Here is a 23,769-nt window from a genome sequence, read left to right as displayed (position 1 = left end):
TACAAAGTGCATTAATATGGCCATACAGAAGTGTATGACCCCACTTGCTGCCGCGAGACAACCCCTTTAATATCAGCGGAACAAAACAGGCTGATAATGTGCACTGTTTTTTTAATATTACAACAGCCATAGGGCAGTCAGCCCTTCATCTGAGACAAGCCTCAGAGTGGGGAAGAAAAGTAATTGAGTTCAAATGATAAATTGCTTCATGTTTCAAATCAACATGTGGTATTGTTCTCACCAGCAAGGTGTAGGAGTTGGGAAGATTGTTGTGTTTTTTTAAGCAAAACTATTACTTTCTACAAATGTGCCCAACTTCATATTATTCTTGTATTTTTTTTCGGGATCTTTCACACGGGACAGAGAAGGCCACATAACACACCGCAAGCCTTGGTACATTCCACATCAAAAGTTAGACCTGTGGAGTTTGTTGTGGAATTCCGTTACTGTCCCATGTGAAAATTCCCTTAGGGGTAATCAACATGTTGCTGTCAGGCAGTGCATGACTAGTTAACTGTTGTTCATATTTTAGGGCAAATGCCCATGGCCAGATTTCTACTGCGTTTTATGCTGCGGAAATACGCAACGTTGCCCCGCAGCTATTAGGTTCTATTGAACCTAATAGCTCAATGTTCACTCTATGGAATTCCACCGCGGAATTCCGCAGCGTGAAATAAACTACGGCATGTTGTAGTTAATGGAAGCCGGTCGTCACGTCATCGGACACTGCTGGCGCGTCACGCGCTGTACTGTGCATGCGTGCCAGCCTACATGTACGGGACATGTACGGAGGATCCGGAGGGGTAAATATGAGGGTTTTGGGGGGGGCGCCATGGCGGACTTTGCTGCGATATTCCTCTGACCGAGTCTGTCACGGCTGTGGGCATGAGCCCTTAGGCAGAACTTTCCATGACTTCTGTGATATTTTTAAGTCAGTTTTTCAATGAATACCTTTAGAATGATAGGTATAAATAATTAACTGTAGTACAGATGTATGCATAGTATACTGTATGTTCACACAGGAAAGTTCTGCTCCAGTGTTTATTTGGGTATTGTCTAGCCAAAAGCAGGAGGTGATCCTAAATTACAGTGTTCAGTGTCCATGCTAGGATGCTCTAAGATGTCAGAGCCAAACAATATTTTAATGAAAGTTTGAGACAAATATCTAATTTTGACACCTAATTGTGAAACTTGAATCTGACATCTAATTATAATATCCTAGGCCCGTGACAGATCTATGATGCTCAAAGTTTGGGTCAGGTTGCCAGCGGTTGGACCGAGACACTTATTACGGACTCATAAATGCAGTTAGAATATGCGTATTTGTCACCAGCCTAACTCTCATACTGGACTCTAACATTGGACTCTGACACCAAAGTCTGACATCAGACAAGGACATCTGACAATTGTGTGTCCTTAATGGTCAAGATCAGCATGAGAATTAGGTAGCTAGCTAGTTAGCATTCAGATTAATATGGACATTGTATATAAGGACATCCTCGGATGTCAGAGTCAGCAAGCATGTTAATTAAAGTTTGAGACAAATTTTTAACTTTAATACCTGACTCTGACACCTTGCTCTATCATCTGAGTCTGATACCAGACTAACATCGGACTTTTACATCTGACTCTGACACCCGAGTCTGACATTTGTTAATCACAGCTGTCTCATGCTAATCAGGGCAGAAAGTCAGTTATCAAAGTATGAGTTTTAGATACAATGTATAAGATGGCTAGTTAGCTTTCAGCCTACAAATTCAAGTGTTGTAACTAATAGGAAATAAAAGTATGGTTTGTTTTAAGAGGTGGTTTGATTCAGACAAAGGTTAGCCATGAGTAAGGACCACAAAAAAAAGGTCTGAAATGCGTAAGAACTTGTCATGGTGTCTACAGTTGATTTTTAAAGGACCCATTAAGTACTGAATTTTAATGTAATTTAGGAGTGCTGGATAGTTTAACCCCTTTAGTTACCAAGCAATAGCGTTTTTACGTCTTGCCTAAGTGGGCTTTAATCCCCAGGAACGTAAAAACATGCTCCCTCGAGGGAATGAAGCCCTGCAGGCTGTGGACGTGACAGCTCCAGATTGTCGGTTCCCAGAGGTAGCCAAGAAATTGTGGATTCTGCATGCGTTTGATCCGCAGTAATACGCGGAGCAATCAAATGTATTAGATTACACAATTCCGCTCACATTAGCGGGTCAGAATTATGTAAACCACTCGGAGAAAACAGAACACAGCATGTTGTATTTTACCGCCGATATCTGCAACATAGAACCCATTGCTCCATGGTCATGGATATAGCCGCAGCCCATACACAACTTCATTGTCTACGGGCTGCGGGTACCCACGTCATCGCTAAGCGACGGCGCGGGAAATACTTACGAAAAAAGTGTGCTGCGCATGACTGCCAGTGTGAGTACACAGTTATGCGTAGTACATTACGCAGCCATACGCAGGGTTCCACATACGGCCATGTAAACCAAGCATTATTCAGATGGCTACCTGTAATGCCGACGTAATTTACAAGAAGCCCCTGGGAACGCTCACCTTCCTGCAGTTTCAGGAGCAGCTTGTTGAATGCCTTATGTTTGAGACCGCTGCACTTCAGCAAGATTATGAAGCCTCACAGATCGCCACTTTTTACACCCCATCCCTGCTGCTGAGGTCAAGAAATACCACCCAAAAAAGTGTTGTGTTTGCAGCAAGCATTGGAAGAGGAGGGATACACGATTTTATTGCCCCATATGCCAATCCCAACTGGACCTCTGTAATTACCCCTGTTTTCAGAAATACCATGCAGTTTTTATTATTACCTTTATCAAAGATTTAGGGAATGCCAAAAAGGGCGAGGGGGGGGGTTATTTTTATGAAGCCTATATTTTTTTCTGCATAAGGGCGAGCACCCACTGGCGTTTTTTTACCTGCGTTTTGCGTTTTGCGTTTTTCCTGCACAGGCATAGAGATAACATGTGTTCCTGTCCACTGGCGTTTTTTTTGCATTGCGTTTGCGTTTTTAACATAGGAACTGTCAGTTGCATATGTGTCCTTATTTTTCTCCATGGAAATTAATGGCAAAGCCGCGAAAACGCCGCGAAAACGCCGTGAAAAACGCCGCGGAAAACGCGCGGAAAAAACACGGGACACGCGGCGAAAACGCTGCGTTTTTTTCCCGCGGGAAACGCAAACGCCAGTGGGTGCTCGCCCTAAGTGAGCAATTGGGCCTGGAATTCATTCAGTTGTATCCTGAAATCAAATGGGTGTTCCCTCCATTACAGGCCTAGCCATGTGTCCTATAAGTAGATTGTGGCCACAATAGGTATGTTTCTGAACACAGGACAAATGGGGCGCAAGTCCTCATTTATATGTGTGCTATACAAAAAAAATGTTTTAAAATTAACGAGATAGCCCAAAAAATGAAAATCGTTATTTTTTTCCTTCTGCTTTGCTTAGATTTATTCAAAAATAGTGGGGTCAAAATACGCAGTACACCCCTAGATGAAATCGTTAAGGGGTCTTGTTTTCAAAATGCGGGTTCTCTATTGTTTTGGCCGCTCAAGGGCTCTACAAGTGGGCAATGGGTTCTAAAACACCTTCAAGCTTAATTTCTGTTCTGAAAGCCATCGGTTGCTCTTTTCGGTTTGGGCCCCGTTGTGCATAGAGATATAAGAATAGGGGAGCAATAGGTTTGTTTTTGAATATAGGACAAACAGAGGTATCCATTTTGGGATGTAAATCCTCATTTTCATGTGTACTATAGAAAAAAATCTGCCTTTAAAATGACATATTTGCATTAATTTCTGAAAAAAAACTGTGGAGTCAAAATACTCCTGACACCCCTCAGTGAATACATTAGGAGGTGTAGTTTTTAAAATGGGGTCATTTGTGGGGGTATCTATCATTCTGACACCTATGAGCCTTTGCAATCTTGGCTTGGTGTAGAAAAACAAAATATTCCTCAAAATGTTAATAAGTAATGTTACATTTTTAGGTCTCTTAAATGGTTAAAAAAAAACACATTTTTTCCAATGTGCATCCAGAATAAAGTAAACCGATGGAAATATGTATCTAATCAAAAAGTTCTACATTATGTTTGCACATATTTGAGATATTGCAATTAAAAATGTGAAAAATGATCATTTTTAAAAGATTTTCCCAATGTTGGCGCTTTTAATAAATATACATAAAGTCTATCGGTCTATTTTTACTATCTAAGTGAAGTACAATATGTGGCGAAAAAACAATGTCAGAATCACTTGGATATGCAAAACCTTTACGGTGTTATTCTATGTCAAAGTGACACATGTCAGATTTCCAAAATTTGGCTTGGTCATTAAGGTGCAAACAGGCTTGGACAGTAAAGGGTTAAGATTGCTGTTGGCTTAGTTTACATCAGATTTTGTGTCAAAATTTTACATAACAACCAATCATAACAAAGCTTTCATTTCTTATACTGCTGAGGTAAAATGAAAGCTGTGCTGCGATTGCTTGCTATGAGCAATAAAGACAGATTTTCTTTTAGATCGCTATCATAAGAGGTTGGTGCCGCACTAATTTTCATAAAATGCGCTACAATTACCAGAAAATCCTTTCGAAACTTTCGAAAAATTCCACCAATGTCTACAAAATTAGACCAGTGAGACAACACGCAAAGGACCTCCACGTTGGTTTGGTCTGAGTATGTTGTGTATATAAAATAGTTGACATTGTATCTATTACGCCATGTGAAAAAATCGTGCGGGATTTGTGCACTGCGAGACGCACAAATCTTGCACGAATATGAGCCCCTTACCTTTAAATGTGGTCATATACATGAGTAATTGTTTTCTTGCATTGCATTGCAGTGTGGGAAAAAATTACGGCCTGTCCTATCTGTTAGCGATCCCCCAGAACGCCTCACCCATTGTTTTCAATGGGGCCAGAAAACACATTACACAGCATGCAATGTGCACACGAGTCTGATGCGAGGTTTCCCCTTGAAAACAATGGGAAACACTTGCCGATCAACCGCCACAGTTGAAAGCCGCGCTGATGATTGCAGCTGTACTGAAGCCATGGGCGGCGTTTTTGAAGAAAAAAGCCTCACATCCGCTGGTACATTACATATGCCCGAGCGCGGTGATATCCTACCTCGTTTCATGAGCCGATACCGCGTTTGGCTGTGTGAAACTAGCTTTATTACTAATTCCATTGAATAATTTTCCTGAACGTGGATATTTATGGATTTCTGGACGCTTTCTACTAATATTTTATGAGGGACCTGTAAGGTTTCATTTCCCCTTACTTTATTCTGTCTTTAGCACCACACACTTTAGTTTTTATTTCCATTTCCATTTTTGCTAAGTCTACTTTTGACACTCTTCTTCTACCACCCAAAATCTGTTTTGAAATAGACCTTGACCCCCAGACAACAGGGAGATAAAGAGCCCATCAGTTTGTATTATTAGTATGGGGTTACCTGACAGTGAGTAATGCTGCCTGTCGACAGAGGAATTCTTCTGTGTATAAACGCTATTTTTCTCCTTCAGTGTTTATTCTCAGCATTGGATCTAATCTACAACCAAAACTTTTACATGCAAGGTAATAAAACAGGATCTGTCATTTCAGAGGATTTCTAGAATTTAGGCAAAAAACAAATGACATTGGTGACATTGCCTGTAACAACTGCTAAAATGGTCAGGTTTTTAACCTGCAGTTGAACAGAAGCCCACATCTGCTTGGTAGGTATTAGTTCCTATTTATATATGTACTGTAGTTCGGGCATATGTGCCGCCAAACCGTCCCTGTTCACAATAGTCTTAGGCCGGTCTCACACGACCGGATATGAATTGCGGAACCCATGATCGGCATCCACACGGACGATCTGCGGTAAAACATGAGCAATGATAGGCATGCACTTTCGAATTTTCCTTCACACTCGTGGATACGAATTGTGTATTCCGCAAGTGCAAAAAAAATCTCTAATTTACAGCGTAATGCGTGGGCAGCCTCCATTGATGTCAATGCAGGTGTGCACCCCGAAGCTTGATGCTCGTTCGAGTAACGAGCACTATCGAGTACGCTAATACTCGAAGGAGCATCAAGCTTGGCAGAGTATGTTCGCTCAACTCTACCCGTTATGTCACCATGATTTTTATGGCCGCAAAATGGGACAACGCTCAGCCATCTTAGAAGCATTACTTTTAGGAATAACTACTAAGACATACGCATGTTAGGACTGATGATAACATGGTAAAAATTTAGCTGAAGGGCACATTCACACAAAAGAATTGGTCCTAAATTGGATGAAAGTAGAACACATTTATTTAAAGGTATTCACATTGGCTTCTTTTTACTTGGAGGAATAGTCTGACTAAAAACAATTGCAGCATGTCCTATTTATTCAAGCCTGTGGGTTAGTTTAAAAAAAACGTATTGCACTCATTTGATGTGATTGCGATCTGTTTATATCACATATGACCATAAAAAAGACATGCAGAGTCTTTAATTACATAATTTGGCCAATGAGGCGTTTCCTTTTTATGCATGTAAAAAGTAGATGCAAAACGGATGGAAGAAAAAAATCACAAAGAAGCAAAAAAAATCACTTGAAAATCACAGTTGAAAAAAAAAGTTGTTCCGATACTTCAGGACTAGAGATGAGCGAGCGTACTCGTCCAAGCTTGATGCTCATTTGAGTATTAGGGTACTCGAGATGCTCGTTACTCGAGACGAGCACCACGCGGTGTTCGAGTCACTTCCATTTTCTTCCCAGAAAATTTTGCGTCATTTTCTGGCCAATAGAAACACAGGGAAGGCATTACAACTTCCTCCTGTGAAGTTCCAGCCCTATCCCACCCCCCTGCAGTGAGTGGCTGGGGAGATCAGGTGTGACCCAAATATTTAAACTGGGGCCAGCCGCGGCTCGCCACAGATGCACACTGAGAGACATTAGGGAAAGTGCCGTCCTGCTGTAGCTGCTATAGGGAGAGTGTTAGGCTGTTATCTTCGTCTTCAAGAACCCCAACGGTCCTTCTTAGGGCCACATCTGACCGTGTGCAGTACTGTTGAGGCTGCTTTTAGCAGTTTTGCACATTTTTTTTTTTTGTATATCGGGCGTGCAGACCATAGCGTCCTCAGTCTGCAGTCATTTTACTGAGTATAGGGGCAGTACTGGTGAGGCAGGGACAGTGGTACAGGGAAAGAGATATACTGGCTATATAGGCAGTGGGCTTTTGCAAAAAAATTGGAAAAAAAAATCTTTGGGCTGCCTGTGACCATGTTCAGTTTACTGCGTGTCTGCTGGGGGTAGTAGTCGCTCATTAATACCCAGCCTTGCGCATAATTTTTTCTGGCTGCACTGTGCTTTCAATAACCACAGTCATCCTCCAACAGGGAAATCCATATACAGGCTATATAGGCAGTGGGCTTTTTCCCAAAAATTGGAAAAAAAATACTATATTTGGGCTGCCTGTGACCGTCTTCACTTTACTGCGTGTCTGCTGGGGGTAGTAGTCGCTCATTATTACCCAGCCAAGCCTGTGACCGTGTACAGTTTACTGCGTGTCTGCTGGGGGTAGTAGTCGCTCATTATTACCCAGCTAAGTGTTACAGCAGGCTTGCGCATAATTGTTTCCTGGCTCTGCTGTGTCTGTTACATGATCGCTGTCATCCCGCCAGAGGGAAAGAGTATACATATATACGCTGCATACGGTGTCTGTCTGGTTTTTCACCTCACCATTTTAAAAAATTGAAGCAAAATACTTAAGGCCTACCACTGGCCTTTGGCCACTTGACTGGTTCTTCGCTGTGAATTCCAGTAGCTCAGTTATACGCACCTAGGTCTCACTACAGGCTTGTGCATAATTGTTTCCTGGCTCTGCTATGTCCGTTACATGATCGCCGTCATCCCGCCAGAGGGAAAGAGTATACATATATACACTGCATACGGTGTCTGGTTTTTCACCTCACCATTTTAAAAAATTGAAGCAAAATACTTAAGGCCTACCACTGGCCTTTGGCCACTTGACTGGTTCTGCCCTGTGAATTCCAGTAGCTCAGTCATACGCACCTAGGTCTGACTACAGGCTTGCGCATAATTGTTTACTGGCTCTGCTGTGTCCATTACATGATCCCCCTATACTGTACTCCCCCTATACTGCTGCTAGTGATATGTTACTGGGGCCTGTTTAGACTGCTACTACTACTGAAATGGAACTAATACTGTGCCCCCCCTATACTGCTGCTTTGGAATTGTTACTGTGGCCTGTCTTGACTGCTACTATTACTGAAATGGGCGGTTGGGCAGCATGTTACCCAGGAGAAGTGGCAGCAAAGTGTCATGCAGGCAGTGATTGTGCTTTGTTGGAGGTGGTGTGGTGCTTAGCTAAGGTATGCCTTGCTAATGAGGGTTTTTCAGAAGTAAAAATTGTTGGGGGGGGGCACTCTTGCCGCTATTGGGGCTTAATAGTGGGACCTGGGAACTTGAGATGCAGCCCAACATGTAGCCCCTCGCCTGCCCTATCCATTTCTGTGTCGTTCCCATCACTTTCTTGAATTTCCCAGATTTTCACAAATGAAAACCTTAGCGGAGCACATAGGTCCCATACAAAAATGCTCGGGTCGCCCATTGACTTCAATGGGGTTCCTTACTCGAAATGAACCCTTGAGCATCGCGGGAAGTTCGTCTCGAGTAACAAGCACCCGAGCATTTTGGTGCTCGCTCATCTCTATTCAGGATAAAAAAAAAACCACCCATGGTAATATAACCTTAAGGCTTAAACAGATGGGCGTGATTTAGTCACGTTATGCGGCCGTGGTGATAATCACGGTCGCATAACGAGACAAAACGAACCATTGATTTCAATGGTTTCGCTTTCACTAGTGGTATTCATGGCCGTTAAGACTTGCCCTATCTTTCTCGCACGTAGTGCGGACTTTGAAATATAAAAAAAACAACAAATTTTTACCTTGTTTATGCACAACTATGCTCCATAATTGTTCATACGCCAGTGTGAAAAAACCCTTAAAAGAACATAATCTACATCAGAAAGCATACTCGGTGTAATCATCTGAGCTATGTTGAATAGCACAAATTAAATGCAACAAAATAAGAGGTCCATAATATTTCTTTGACCCCTAAACACTACAGGATGTACATTTACGTTCTGTAGGTTTGAGATTTGTTGCGTGGCTTGATATATTGCTTGTCAGATCGCAGTATAATGTAATGCTATGACATTACATCATACCGCAGTAGGGATTAAACCATCACAAGTTCTTGTCCCCTCTGGGGACTTAATAAAAATATAGTAGTTTTAAAAAAAAAGTTAATAATTATTTAAAAAAATAAAAGGTAACGTTTTGAAAAAAGCATTTTGCTATACTTATAATTAAAAAAAATCTAAATTAAAAAACAAACAAAACATATTTGCTATCGCTGCATCCATAAAAGTCTGATCTATCAAAGTAACACATTATGAACATTGTCATAAAAAAATTGGGCTTTTTTGGTCACTCTGAAAAATTTAATAAAAAGGGATCAAAAAGTTGTATGGCGTAGCAATGGTAGACTCCAGCACTGATGGTAAAATAAAAATGTCATGCTTTTTCAGTAAATAGGTTTCACTGCATACCAGGCACAATGCTGTGTATCTCATAGCATTAGGCCTCATGTCCACGGGGAAAATCAGATCCGCTGCGGATTTGTAACGCGGATTTGGGCTGCGGATGCAGTGCGGATGCACTTTAATTGTCTTTTATTTTTCATGCAGGAGATCAATTGAGCTCTATGTGCTCTATGAGCTCCCGCACGAGTGATCACTAAAATAGAGCATGTCCATTTTTTTTCATGCTGCAGAAATTTTTTAATTCACTTTTAAATACCATCCGCGAGTATTTATCTACCCGCGGGTGGTCAATGCATTCCTATGAGGCGCGGATCCGCTGCGGGAAAAACGCTGCAGATTTTAATTCTTATTTTCCCCGTGGACATGAGGCCTTAGTGTCTCAACAGGGGTCCCAAGTGGCTGACCCCCACCAATAAGATATTGATGGCCTGTCCTAAACATTGGTCATCAATACTGGAGTCCTGGAAAGCCCCTTTAAAATATCGTACAGTTTTGAATGAGATGCAAGATATATGCTGGTTGTGAAATTTGACATCATAAAAAAAGACATATCTCATGCAACTATAAGATAGTTTTGAAGATTGGGACAAAATCATGCACAAAATTCATATTACTTAGAGATTAGCGAGAGTACTCGTCCGAGCTTGATGCTTGTTCAAGTATTGGGGTACTCGAGATGCTCCTTACTTGAGAAGAGCACCACGCGATACTCGAGTCAATTGCATTTCCCTTACCAGCATGTTTAGCGCCATTTTCTAGCCAGTAAACATGCGGGGAAGGAATAACCACTTCCTGCTGTGACGTGCCAGCAGTACCACCCCACAGCAGTGAGTGGCTGGGCTGAGCATGTGACCACCGAGTACTTAAACTGGTCCCGTCCGCGGCTCGCCTTAGACGCATGCTGGCAAAGGTTAGGGAAAGTGCTGCTGCTCATACAGGGATAGTGTTAGCATACGATCCTGTCTTTAAGAGCCCCAACGGTCCTTCTTAGGGCTACTCCTCATCGTGTGCATTATGGTTGTGGCTGGCTGGGAGCAGTAGTGCACCAATAATTTTTTTAAGCATCTCGGGCTGTGCAGGCCAGTTCAGCTATAGCGTTCTCAGTCTGCAGTGTATTACGCAGACTTTAGGGACAGAGCTGCATATATAGGGAAGGTTTTATAGTCCTCCTGATCCTCTGTGCAAGAACTCCAACGGTCCTTCTTAGGGCTACATCTCACCATGTGCATTATAGTTGTAGCTGGCTGGGAGCAGTAGTGCACCAACATTTGTATTACGCATCTAGGCCTGTTCCCAGCCTTTCATTTATAGTGTTCTCAGCCTGAAGTGTCTTACAACGAGCTCCCACCTTTAAACTGCACTCTAAAATTTCCTAGGCTACTGCAAAGTATTTCAGCTATAGCGTTCTCAGTCTGCAGTGCATTACGCAGAGTTTAGGGACAGTGCTGCCTATATAGGGAAAGTTTTATAGTCCTCCTGATCCTCTGTGCAAGAACTCCAACGGTCCTTCTTAGGGCTACATCTCACCGTGTACATTATAGTTGTGGCTGGCTGGGAGCAGTAGTGCACCAACTTTTGTATTACGCATCTAGGCCTCTTCCCAGCCTTTCAGTTATACCATTCTGTGTCTGCAGTGCATTAGACAGAGGTCTCACCGTGAAACAGTACTCTAATATTTTCTAGGCCACTGCAAAGTATTTCAGCTCTGCCACTGTGCAGAGCGTCTCACAATACCCTTTCCTTGGTGGCGTTGAGATAGCCGCAGTTACCAGCACTATTTACTGGCTTTAGAGTCTTCTCCCACTCCATACAGCCTCTCTTATCTACAAGTCTCTGTGAGCGGTAAATTACACCTACATATTAGCGCAAGACAGCGGGTTACTTTTTCCAAGTCACAGCATAGAGCCTCCGCTATATAGAAGTCTCTGTGTGCGGTGAATTAGCCACAGTTGTCAGCGCTGTACAGTGGAGTAATTTATTTGGGCCCTGCTTTATTCTTAATCTGCCATGATGAGGAGTAGGGGTAAGGGTCGAGGACGTTGACGCGGATGCTGGCATCCAAGTGAGGGTTTGGGCACAGGCCGAGTTCCTGGGCGTGGTGAATCACAGCTGGATGCAGAGGGATTAGGAAAGACTGGTCTCCCGGATCTGAGGCTTTCTTACAGTATGAAGCGTGGATCTATGTAAGTCTTTCGGCTAGTTTCACAGCTGTTGCAGTAGTCAGAAGCACCTGGTAGGGACCATCAAATCGGGGCTCAAGAGGGTGCTACCTGAGGAACTTCTTGACACACACCCAATCCCCAGGCTGCAAGATATGTGTCCCAGTGTCTGCCTCTGAGTCTGGAAGAGAACACCTGTGCATAGGCTTTGGTTAGTGCTTTAACAACGGAAATCACATACCTAGTCAACACATCAGATTGCAATTGTAACTGCTGAGGATAGTAGCAACCTAGCCTTGGGGCTAGCCCAAACAATCTTGTAGGGAGATAATGCATGATCCCCCCTGGGTTCATATCTAACACTGAATAGGGCTATTGGATGACAGTCTTTCCAAAGTAGCCCCATTTTCTGAGTCATTTTAAGAATCTTGCTTTTTAGCATGCCACTAAGTCTCTCCACTTTTCCACTTCTCTAAGGGTGGTAGAGTGTGTAAAAGGCCTGGGATACACCCAGAGCAGACATGACATGTTACATTTACCTGCGAAGTCTGTACCTCTGTCTGACTCTGAATCACTTCTGGTACCCCATATTCACAGTTTGCCTCGTTCATGAGCTTCTTTGCGGTTACCTAGTTGTTTGCCTTGGTAACAGGGTCGGCCTCCAACCTGCAAAGACATCATCATCAACGAGCACATATTCATACTTCCCAACAAGTGGGAGCTGAATGTAGTCAATTTACAATCCCTGAAATCGGTAGAGTGGTCCCGGCAAGTGTAATGTGGCAAATTTACTTCTGCCCTGTCTCACCTATGGCATAGATCATGCTAAACTGGACAAATGATGCAGCAGCTACAGAGAACCCAGGAGTCGCCCGTCCTCTTTCAAGCGTCGACGTCATTCCTGCTTTACTAGGTGGGTCTTTCCGTGCATCAGCTGGGCCATCATGGGATACAGGAACTGTGGTGGGCAAGTGCTGTTGACTGTTCACCATACACGGTCCTGTTTCTGCTGCTCCCATTTTAGTCCATTTATCCTTTCCTTCCTTGCTGGCTTGTAACTGTAAAGTCTTTAGCATATCAAAGTCCAAATTCTGTCAATGTCCAAAGTTTTAGCCTCTGACTCATGCTGTCAGTATCTTTTCTTCTTTGTTCCACGGCTTGAGGGCCACTGCCTTTTCTGTGCTGTCGGCAAGGGTGTCATCTCTCGCTTCTCCAGTGTAGGAATCGGTGCCAGGTAGTAGTAGGGCATCCATGAGACTCTGCACCGCTGCACCATTCTCAATTGGTTGTCTTGCTAAGGTAAAAAACTGTCTGCCCTTCCATATTGGGCCATAATTATGAGCTATGCCAAATGCATACCAGGAATCAGTGTAAATGGTTGCCGTCTTACCTTTCGCCACTCTACACGCCTCAGTGAGGGCCTTCAGTTCCGCTTCTTGTGCTGAGACATGCGGAGGCAGAAATTCTGCTTCTAGGACATCTTGTTGTGTGACCACTGCATATCCGATGTGGAGTCATCAATCCTCACCCTGGTACCATCTGCAAAAAGCTCAACATATGCATTGTCAACAGAGGTTCCAGTAACTGTTTGCATACCTGCAGTTTCTTGCTGTATCAGTACTAAATAATTGTGTTGATGTTCTATTTCACATGGATCAGAATCTTGTAGCACAAAATCATTTATTTCCTTTTTATTTTAGTTTATTTATTTTTTTAAAAACCCAATAGCTGATCTACAACACCTAGATCACCTATGCCTCCCCCTTTTTGAACCGGAATACTCAATTGAAAAAGAAGTAGTCGCATTCAAACTAGCACAACGTTGAAAAAGGAAACCAAGAGGCACAAAAACAACCACTTTGTAGGTCAAGGTGACATTGTATGCAGCAAAATCTGAGCGAAAATATCCTTTAGATCTTTTTTTCTTTTTTCAGGTCGCAATTAGCATTTCTAACACAATGGGGCGCAACACAAGCAAAAAGTACAGTCACCCAGTGAAATAGTATCCAGGGAATTTCACCGTTTAACTTTCACACTCCTGTCAGAATATAATTATAGCTTCAGTGTAGACTGACACTAGAATATACAAAGACATAAGGAAAAAAAACTAAAAAGAATTCTGATGAATTGACATCCTACTCTGAGCAATTAAGTCCCTCTTTCTCACATAAAAACTAGGACTACTGCGTGAAAAAGTTTGCAGGGTGACTGTAGGGAAATTATTCCGCCTGTAGGAGCCTTCCTTAACATCATCTGTCTGAACATCCATTGGAGAGGCAGGCAGCGGAAAACAGAGCCCCTGGGAACACACCATGAGAGGGCGTCCCCTGCTTATGGGTCCCTGTCCTCTGTCCTCCATGTATCAACTCCAATCTTCTATACACTATGAACCAGCTTAGTCATCTATTATGTCCTAAGCTGCATCTTCACAAAGAACAAAGGTTTGTTTCCCTGAACTTATCACACATCCAAGGTGGCCACATTTTGGAGTGTAACAAAGTCTGGTCAAACAGGACCTTACTTCAGACAATCATGATGTTAGCACTGGATACAGTGGCATTGAGGAATGTAGGCCTCCCGAGTGCAGCAAGATGGCCGCCAGAGGCAGAAAGGGGTGGGGCTACAAATCTCCCAGGTGAGGCAAGATGGCTGCTGGAGGAGTAAGGGGCGGGGCTTAGTCCTATCTCGGATTGGAATGGCCGGAAGTAACGTCACACACCCTGAAAGTGAGCACATGCGGGGAAGTAATTTCAGGATGGGGGCAGGGCTCACCACACTTGCTGCAGAGTCACACTATGTGGGGGTTTTAAAACATTGCAAGTGCGGCCGCCATTATAGGGATGGGCTATAGTCAAAACAAAGGCATTACATTGTTCATGATACAGGCAATCCCTTTCCTACATTATACAACCTCCCAGCAATCTAAAGCACCTTTTCTGTCTGCTGGGCCTCCTGCTTATCTTCTGAAAACTTTCTGCAGTCTGTCTACAACCCGACATTCCTTTCTTTCAACAACTTTCCTGATCCTTATCTTTGCTTCCTTTTTTTCCCCCGCCATTCTCTAAACAACCTAGATCTATCCCGTATTCTATTCTGCCTGCTTATTCTATCCTATTTAAAATTTCTGGACACAGTAAAACTCCTTTACCAAATTCCACCTATCTCTTCTTATATCCCTCGCAAATCCCAATGCACATTAACACTATAAACACAAAACAAAAGGAACAAACGGGTTAACTGGGAAATGCTCAGTGGCTTAACATCAGCCCACTCTCTTATTAGTAAAACCCCCCAATAACAAACACTGCACTTTCTGTAAGCAAGACCTTTGACTATACACAAAGACTGACGATTATATTCAGTGATGAAGACAAACAGTGTCTGGAGCCTTCAGCCGACACACAACACAGCTATAATTCTCCGTGTATCCCTTTCTACATATGAGAACATAACACGCTCGATCATACAGGTAAATATGCCTATTTTAATCACTGCGTATCCCCCTTACGTATGAGAGCATATACCGTGCTCGATCATACAAGTGCATATGCCTATTTTAAATTTTCCTGGCCTCGCTCTCCAAGTGTATTGGAGCAAACCGTGCATTTTTACATGGGAGAGTGCACCCTGGGCGCGCTCCCTCAGGCTTATACAGCCAAGTCCGCCCTTCTGACACATTAACCCTCACAGAATCTGTCTCTTGGTCTTGTATACACAATCTTTAACCGTCTCAGACACAACATTCACAGCATACAGAATACCCCTAGACAGGTTACACGGTGATAATCGGGTAGACAGAACTATATTACCTGCCTTTCAGTGATTTATTACTCTGGCTGTAGAGGCAGACAGATAAACCGACAGAAGTCATCACACAGGTAGATTAATATAAAGCAATCTTACTGTGTTCCGTAGATTTTCGGGCCCTTGAGTTCTGCGTGTTATCTGCCAGTCTCTGTACCTTTCCAGAATAAAAAAATCACACATACACACGCCCACACAGGAACGCCAATTGTACTGGATCATATTTTTCTCCAGCAGGTTTCAGGGTATTCTGTAGCTTCCTGATTGTATAGTGTGCACACAGAATGAAAGAAACCAATCAGACACAAGTCATCAGCCTTGAATCTCAACCAGCTCTCTGGAGTTACAATCCCCCAGAGCCCTAATTTATTGAAACACATAATACCTGCCCTTTATGGGCGTGCAACAGATTACATCAGTAACGTATACATATTCTTATTCGCTGGGTCATATAGAATTCCCAGCCTCCCTCCCCACCTTCTCTCAAGTCCAGTGTACCTGTGGACTTTGTCCTCTCAGGATGCGGTCGAGCTAAAGGAATTCCAGTGTACGTGGCAGTCTTTGTTTGAAAAGTTTCAGTGTGGGGGGGGGGGAGTTTTGGTGTGGGGGAGGTAGAGCTGGGGAAACACCCAATAATGAATACAAGTATACATATAGTATTGTGATTTAACTCTTAGAGGCTGCAGTGGAACTTTGTATTAGGCTGAAGTTATAAAACACACATCTTTCACCATGCCATTGTCCAGCAATTACCATAATGAGATTATGCAGCCATTTGCCTCTACAGAGTTAAATCACTACAGCTGCGTAATACATCTAGTTTATTACAAATCAATAGACATTTTACGCTAACTAATCATCATTTCTACTACAATGTATCGACCACCCAGTCTTCTACGCAGTCCACTACTCCCGGCCTAGGGACTGCAACTCTGAATCCTCTGGCTGCTGCTCCTCCTTCCTTTCAGCCTCCTCACTCCAAGAAAATGACGAATTCCGAGCAGGCAGACTCCTAGGAACTGTTCTTGGGTCCCTGCCATGGGTGGCAAAAAACGGTTCCTCTCTCACCTGAGGAGTTTATCGTGACCGATGCCCAACCTTTGGAAAGTTCCCAGAGTCCGGGTGATGAGGCTGGGGACTTCCGGCAACTGTCTCAAGAGCTTTTTGTGGATCAGGATGATGAGACACAGTTGTCTGTCAGTGAGGTAGTAGTAATGGCAGTAAGTCCGAGGGATTCGGAGGAAGAGCTGCTGGACGATGAGGTGACTGACCCCACCTGGTTTGCTAAGCCTACTGAGGACAGGGCTTCAGTGGGGAAGGCAAGTGCAGCAGCAGGACAGGTTGAAAGAGGCAGTGGAGTGGCCAGGGGTAGAGGCAGGGCCAGAGCGAAGAATCCCCCAACTGTTTCCCAAAGCACCTCCTCACGGAAAGCCTCCGTCCAGAGGGCTAGGTGTTCAAAGGTGTAGATGTTTTTTAGTGAGAGCGCGGATGACCGACGAACAGTGGTGTGCAACATGTGTCGCACCAAGATCAGCCGAGGAGCCACCACTACCAGCCTGACCACCACCAGCATGAGCAGGCATATGATGGCCAAGCACCCCACAAGGTGGGACAAAGGACATTCACCGCCTCTGGGTCAGACCACTGCCTCTCCCCCTCTGCCACAACCTGGCACACGAGCACCTCCCGGCCTGCACTCACACCCTCACCTCCACCATCCTACACTCCATTCAGCAATGTCTCTCAGCACAGCGTTCAGCTGTCGCTAACACAAGCGTTGGAGTGAAAACGGAAATACGCTGCCAACCACCCGCATGCACAAGCTTTAAACATGCGCACTGCCAAATTAATCAGCCTGGAGATGCTGCCGTACAGGCTTGTGGAAAAGGAGGCTTTCAAAAACATGATGATGGCTGCGGTCCCATGCTACTTGGTCCCCAGTCGCCACTATTTTTCCCAGTGTGCCATCCCCGCACTACACCAGCACCTCTCCCGCAACATAAATCGTGCCCTCACCAACGCAGTTACTTGGAAGGTCCACTTAACCACGGACACATGGACAAGTACTGGCGGGCAGGGCCACTATATCTCCCTGATGGCACATTGGGTGAATTTGGTGGAGGCTGGGACCGAGTCAGAGCCTGGGACCGCTCACGTCCTACCCACACCCAGAATAGCGGGTTCTACCTCGGTGCTGATATCTGCGGCATTTTATGCCACCTCCTCCAAACCCTCCCCCTCCTCCTCCGCCACATCTACCTCTCAATTAAGAAGTGTGAGCATGTCGCCAGCAATCGGTAGCGCGCGGCAGCTCCGTGGTGGGCAAGCGGCAGCAAGCCGTGCTGAAACTAATCAGCTTAGGTGACAAGAGGCACATGGCCCCCCGAGCTGTTGCAGAGTGACAGAGCAGACCGACCTCTGGCTTTCGCCGCTGAGCCTTCAACTGGGCATGGTCGTGTGTGATAACGGCCATAACCTGGTGGTGGCTCTGCAGCTCGGCAGCCTCACACACGTGCCATGCCTGGACCACATCTTCAATCTGGTTGTTCAGCAGTTTCTGAAAAACTACCCCCACTTGTCTGACCTGCTCGGCAAGGTGCTAAAGTTCCCATCTGACAGTGCTAGTGGCAGAAGACGCAGTTCTGAGGGCCAAGTTGCAGGGGAGGCATTGGGATCAGGCAGCGCAGGCAGAGGAACACTCTCCAAGGCCTTTGCCAGCTTTATGGCTCCCCAGCAAGACTGTGTCATCACTCCCCAGTCAAGGCTGAGTCCAAGGGAGCACTGTAAAAAGATGGTAAGGGAGTATGTAGCTGATTGTACCACCGTCCTCCGTGATGCCTCTGCTCCATACAACTATTGGGTGTCAAAGCTGGACACGTGGCACGAACGTGCGCTGTACGCCCTGGAGGTACTGGCTTGCCCTGCCGCTAGCGTCTTGTCAGAGAGGGTGTTTAGTGCAGCTGGGGGACTCATCACGGATAAGCGTACCCACCTGTCAACTGCCAGTGCCGACATGCTTACACTCATAATGATGAACAAAGGCTGGATTTCCCCAAACTTCTCTGCTCCACCAGCAGAAAGCAGCGGAACCTAATGATTCTATTCGCTGCAACAGGAGAAAAATGCATCCTCTATCACCACAAAAAAGGGGGAATTGGCTTCGCCAATCACTCTTGGATATTATTACTCCTCCTACTACTACTCCTCCTTAAACAGCATGGCCTCACGCTGAACTGCCAACTTTTCTGCGGCCCAAAAGCCTCTATTTAAAAGTTTTCAGAGTTTCAAAACTATTTATACTTTAACAGAAACCAATTTTTTTTCAAAGAGCTGCCTCCAGGCTCTGTTACAAATTAAGCAACAGCGAGCTCTATCTTTAAAAAATGTTTATGGGTTTCACCTGCCCTCGCGGTTGAGTAATTTTTCAGGGGTGCACTTGTACTCTTGGTACACCAATTTTTCAGGCCCTTGCCTGTACTGTTATTTAACTAATTTTTCCAGCCCTCGCCTACACTCTTTTAACCAAATTTTTTCAGTTGTTCGCCTATACTCTTGCTACAGAAATGTTACAGGGGTCCGCCTATACACTTGGTACTGAATACTCTTGCTACAGAAATGTTGCAGGGGTCCAACTATACTCTTACTACATAAATGTTACTGGGGTCTGCCTATACTCTTGCTACAGAAATGTTACAGGGGTTCGCCTATACTCTTGCTACAGAAATGTTACTGGGGTCTGCCTATACTCTTTCTACATAAATGTTATTGGGGTCCGCCTATACTCTTGCTACATAAATGTTACTGCAGTCCGCCTATACTCTTGCTACATAAATGTTACTGCGGTCCGCCTATACTCTTGCTACATAAATGTTACAGGGGTCGGCCTATACTCTTGCTACATAAATGTTACTGTGGTCCGCCTATACTCTTGCTACAGAAATGTTACTGGGGTCCGCCTATACTCTTGCTACAGAAATGTTACTGGGGTCCGCCTATACTCTTGCTACAGAAATGGTATTGGGGTCCGCCTATACTCTTGCTACATAAATGGTATTGGGGTCCGCCTATACTCTTGCTACAGAAATGTTACTGGGGTCCGCCTATACACTTGCTACTGAAATGTTACTGGGGTCCACCTATACTGTGGGTGCACAAAGGTTTCCCATTGCGGTGTTCAGCTGCCTGACACATACACAGAATGAAGTGTGTGGGGACACATGGATTTCCCATAGCTATTTAACTCACGGCACCTTCGGTCACACAAGCTGGAGGCTGGGACCGAGCCTGACCCAGGGCCCGCTCACGTTTTTCTCACACAGAGTATTGCGGGCGCTACCTCGGTCATGGTTTCTCGGCCATATTATGCCTCCTCCTCCTCCTGCTTGGGGTCTCGGGATTACCATAATTAACTGAGACAGTGGTTTGGGTCAAACAAAAGGAGCGTTACTGCATTAATGAGATGTTCACAACTGCACATTTTACCTATCTGGCACAAATACACTGAATGACTAGGACAGAAGTGTAGGCCGAGGTCCTGGGCAGGGTGAAACTGCCGTTTGGGCACTCTGATTTCTTTAGGTGTAATACTGTCTTTGAGTTTCATGGGCTCGCCTCTGCTGTGGGTGCACAAGGACTTCCTATTGCGATGTTTTACCTGTCTGGCACAAATACACTGAATGACTAGGGTAGAAATGTGGGCCAAGGCCCTAGGCGGGGTGAAACTCTGCCATGTTTGGGCACTCTGTTTTCCTCATGTGTAATATAATGCTCGCCTATGCTGTGGGTGCACAAAGACTTCCCATTGCGGTGTTTTACCTGTCTGGCACAAATACACTCCGGAATATATAATAATAAGGTAAATCCGTGGCACTCCTTCGGGCATCAATACAGGCAATCGACCCTTCAGGTCTCTAATGCACGTCACTTGAAGAGGTCAGAGCCCATGAGTCATATGTACAGTCCCCCACATGCATCCCATCCCATGCTTGACAAAGACCCCAAGAGGGTCGAAACGTAGCATTAATGGAGGAATAAAGCTATATTGGATTGGGCTTGCCAGATATGCTGTCACTCTTACTTCGTGTGGTGGCACAAATACACTGACTGACTAGGGTAGAAATCTGGACCGAGGCCCTTGGTGGGGTGAAACTCTGCCATGTTTGGGCACTCTGATTTCCTCATGTGTAATACCATGTTTGAGTTCCTTGGGCTCGCTTATGCTGTGGGTGCACAAAGACTGGCACAAATACGCTGACTGACTAGGGCAGAAATGTGGGCCGAGGCCCTTGGCGGGGTGAAACTCTGCCATGCTTGGGTACTCTGTTTTCCTCATGTGTAATACCATCTTTCAGTTCCTTGGCCTATTCTGTGGGTGCACATAGACTTCCCATTGCGTTGTTTTACCTGTCTGGCACAAATACACTGACTGACTAGGGTAGAAATGTGGGCTGAGACCGAGGTCCTTGGCAAGGGGAAAACTCTGCCATGTTTGGGCACTCTGATTTCTTCCTGTGTAATACCATCTTTGTGCACCGACAGCATAGGCGAGCCCAAGGAACTCAAAGACTTCCCATTGCGGTTTTGAGCTATCTGACACCTACACAGAATGAATTTCCCATTGCTATGTAACTCGCAGCACCTTGGGTCACACAAGGTGGAGGCTGGGACTGAGCCCAACCCTGGGCCCGCTCATGTGCTTCCCACACAGAGTATTGCTGCATTGTGAAGATGTGTAGAAGTGCTGGCACCTGAGTCCCCTTTATGCCCAGGTTTTGTGGCTCCTGACAATTTTTTGACCGAGGTGGCACTGGATTGGAATGATGATCGTACGTCAATTTGTCATCAATTCTTAACAGCATTGTGGGCTATCGCCCACACTTTCAAAGAGGGTCGCTGCCTAGCTCTGCCAACCCTCTGTAGTGTGTGCCTTCGGTGTCTCCTCATCCAGTACGCACTTATAAATAGACATGAGGGTTGTGTGGCTATGAAGCGAGCGTGTGGCATGAGGGCAGCTGAACGCTGCGCAGGGAAACTTTTGGGTGCACTGTGGACGCAGGGTGGTGCGGAGGGTTTGACAGCAATGCCAGCATGTAACCCAGGAAAAGAGGCAGCGGTGTCACCTGCAGGCAGTGATTGTCCTTGGTTGCAGGTAGTGTGGTGCTTAGCTAAGATGCCAGCGCGAGTGCCTTGCTAATAAGGGTTTGTCCCAAGTAAATTGTTAGGGGGGTGACGCCAGACTCTTGCCCCCATTTTGGCTTAATAGTGGGACCTGGGAGCCTCAGATGCAGCCATGCATGCTGCCCCTGTTCCCTATCCGTTTCTGTGGTGTTTCCATGACTTTCTGATGTTTTCTGGTGTTTGACAAGTCATCAGCTATGCGGAGCATCGGTCCCATACAAAAATGCTCGAGTCCCCAATTGATTTCAATGGGGTTCGTTACTCGAAACGAGCTCTCGAGCATTACGAAAAGTGCGACTCGAGCAACGAGCACCCAAGCATTTCAGTGCTCGCTCATTTCTAATATTACTGTAAGATTATGGTAGAAGAACCCAAAATGCTGCTTTTACCTCACCTTAAACTTTAATAAACTGTATGATATAGCTTTTTGTTTCACCATGTTATAATTAGTTAGGAAAATACATAAAAAAAAGAAAAGAATTGGCCTCTATCCCAGAGAAGAAAAACTTCACTTTGCCAACATTTCTCATTGCATCTAATGTTTATTCTAACATGTATTTTCTTTACTTGTAATTTAGCGTACATATGGTTTCTGGCATGGGTGTTTGCACCTGTTCTTTAGGAACGGCTTGGCATACCTTCACAGAAATTATATGCTTTGATGGTTGCTTAGCCAAGATTTCTCTATGTTTAGATCCAGACTATTTAAATATTAATGCATTCACTGTTTTATGATTGCAGACTGTGTATGGACAATGCAAAGTTTTGCTGAGCTCCTAAGAATATACTATGAGTGGTGTCAACAAGAACAATCAAATGGCAAACAGATCAAATGGACCAACGGAAGAAAAAGGACCATCCCTCAGTAATCTAACTGTGGAAAATGTCACCAAATTAGAGCTGGAATACAATTCTTTTGATGGTGAAAGACACAAAGTAGAAGACTACATCAGGAAGAACCAGAAGTTAGAGGAACTAAAGAAGAGTGCAGGATTCTCTCCTCCCGAAGAGTCGAATTTGGTGAAAAGAGGCACTAACATAACAGTTGAGGACCCTTGTAGATATGGTGTGTTACATTTTAATACTTCTCTTTCAAAATATGGAGAATTAGTGAATTTTTGTTGTAAGTCCACAAAATTTTATTTTCCACTTCATTTTGATAGTAGCCTTTAAAAATGTCTGTATACATTAGATAAATGTTGGCAAAGCCGACAGTATGGGGCTGCGTGATAGTCATCTGATGTCAAGGGAAAGATATGTCTTGCAATAAGCCTGAGAGTAGGCCTTAGGGCTCCATCACACGACCTTGTTTGTGCAGGTATTTACGCACACAAAATCTGTACCCACTAAACACATAATAGAACCTAATAATTTCAATGGGTTTGTTCTTATAAGCATGTTTTGCATGGGCATTTCCTGCACGAACAAAAAATAGGTCCTGTACTATTTTCCTGCATTTGCGTAGCAAACAAAACACAGGAAAAAGAAGGCAGTTGGATCTTATTAGGCTTAGGGCTCCTTCCCACAGCGGAAATCCGCTGCTGTGCCCGCAGCTATTAATTTCTATTGAACCTAATAGCTCAGGGCTCATGGTGCGGAATTCCGCACCGTGAAATCACCCGTCCTCACCCGCGGCATGCTCTATTTGCCGCGGGTGTACGTGCGGACGGCTTCCATTGCAGTTAAGGGAAGCCGTCCATTCACGCTATCTTCCGCTGTAGCACAGCGGAAGATAGCGTGAAATCGCCTCTCCGCCTACCGCCAGCGCGTCATATGACACGGCCGGCCACATCATGTGACACGGTGGGTGTGTCATGTGACGTGGCCGGCGTGTCACCTGTCATCCACAGGTAAGTTTGGGGGTCTCTGGGGGGCGCCGTGACGGCCGTGTGCAGCCAGCCTTAAATAGCCATTAAATTCCACAGAAAGGGTGTGTCGCACTCATGTGTGAACTAGCCTTGGGTGCGCAAAAATTACAGTAATGAGCGCAACACGCTAACTAGGGTCCTCTTCAAGCCTCCTTT

General features: G+C 44.8%; 1 protein-coding gene across 2 annotated transcripts in view; it reads left to right on the top strand.

Moving 5' to 3' along the window:
* ERICH6B (glutamate rich 6B) overlaps positions 1-23,769 on the top strand; it is a 209,361-nt gene that overhangs the window by 45,414 nt on the left and 140,178 nt on the right. For both annotated transcript variants that reach the window (XM_066582023.1, XM_066582030.1), the window contains exon 2: positions 22,487-22,811. In XM_066582023.1, the coding sequence (XP_066438120.1) occupies positions 22,535-22,811 (277 nt within the window). In that variant the 5' untranslated portion in view covers positions 22,487-22,534. The remainder of the gene's footprint in view (positions 1-22,486; positions 22,812-23,769) is intronic.

The sequence above is a fragment of the Eleutherodactylus coqui genome, chromosome 1 (assembly GCF_035609145.1).
Source record: "Eleutherodactylus coqui strain aEleCoq1 chromosome 1, aEleCoq1.hap1, whole genome shotgun sequence".
Lineage (NCBI taxonomy): Eukaryota > Metazoa > Chordata > Amphibia > Anura > Eleutherodactylidae > Eleutherodactylus > Eleutherodactylus coqui.
This window is presented reverse-complemented; position numbering and strand designations above follow the sequence as displayed.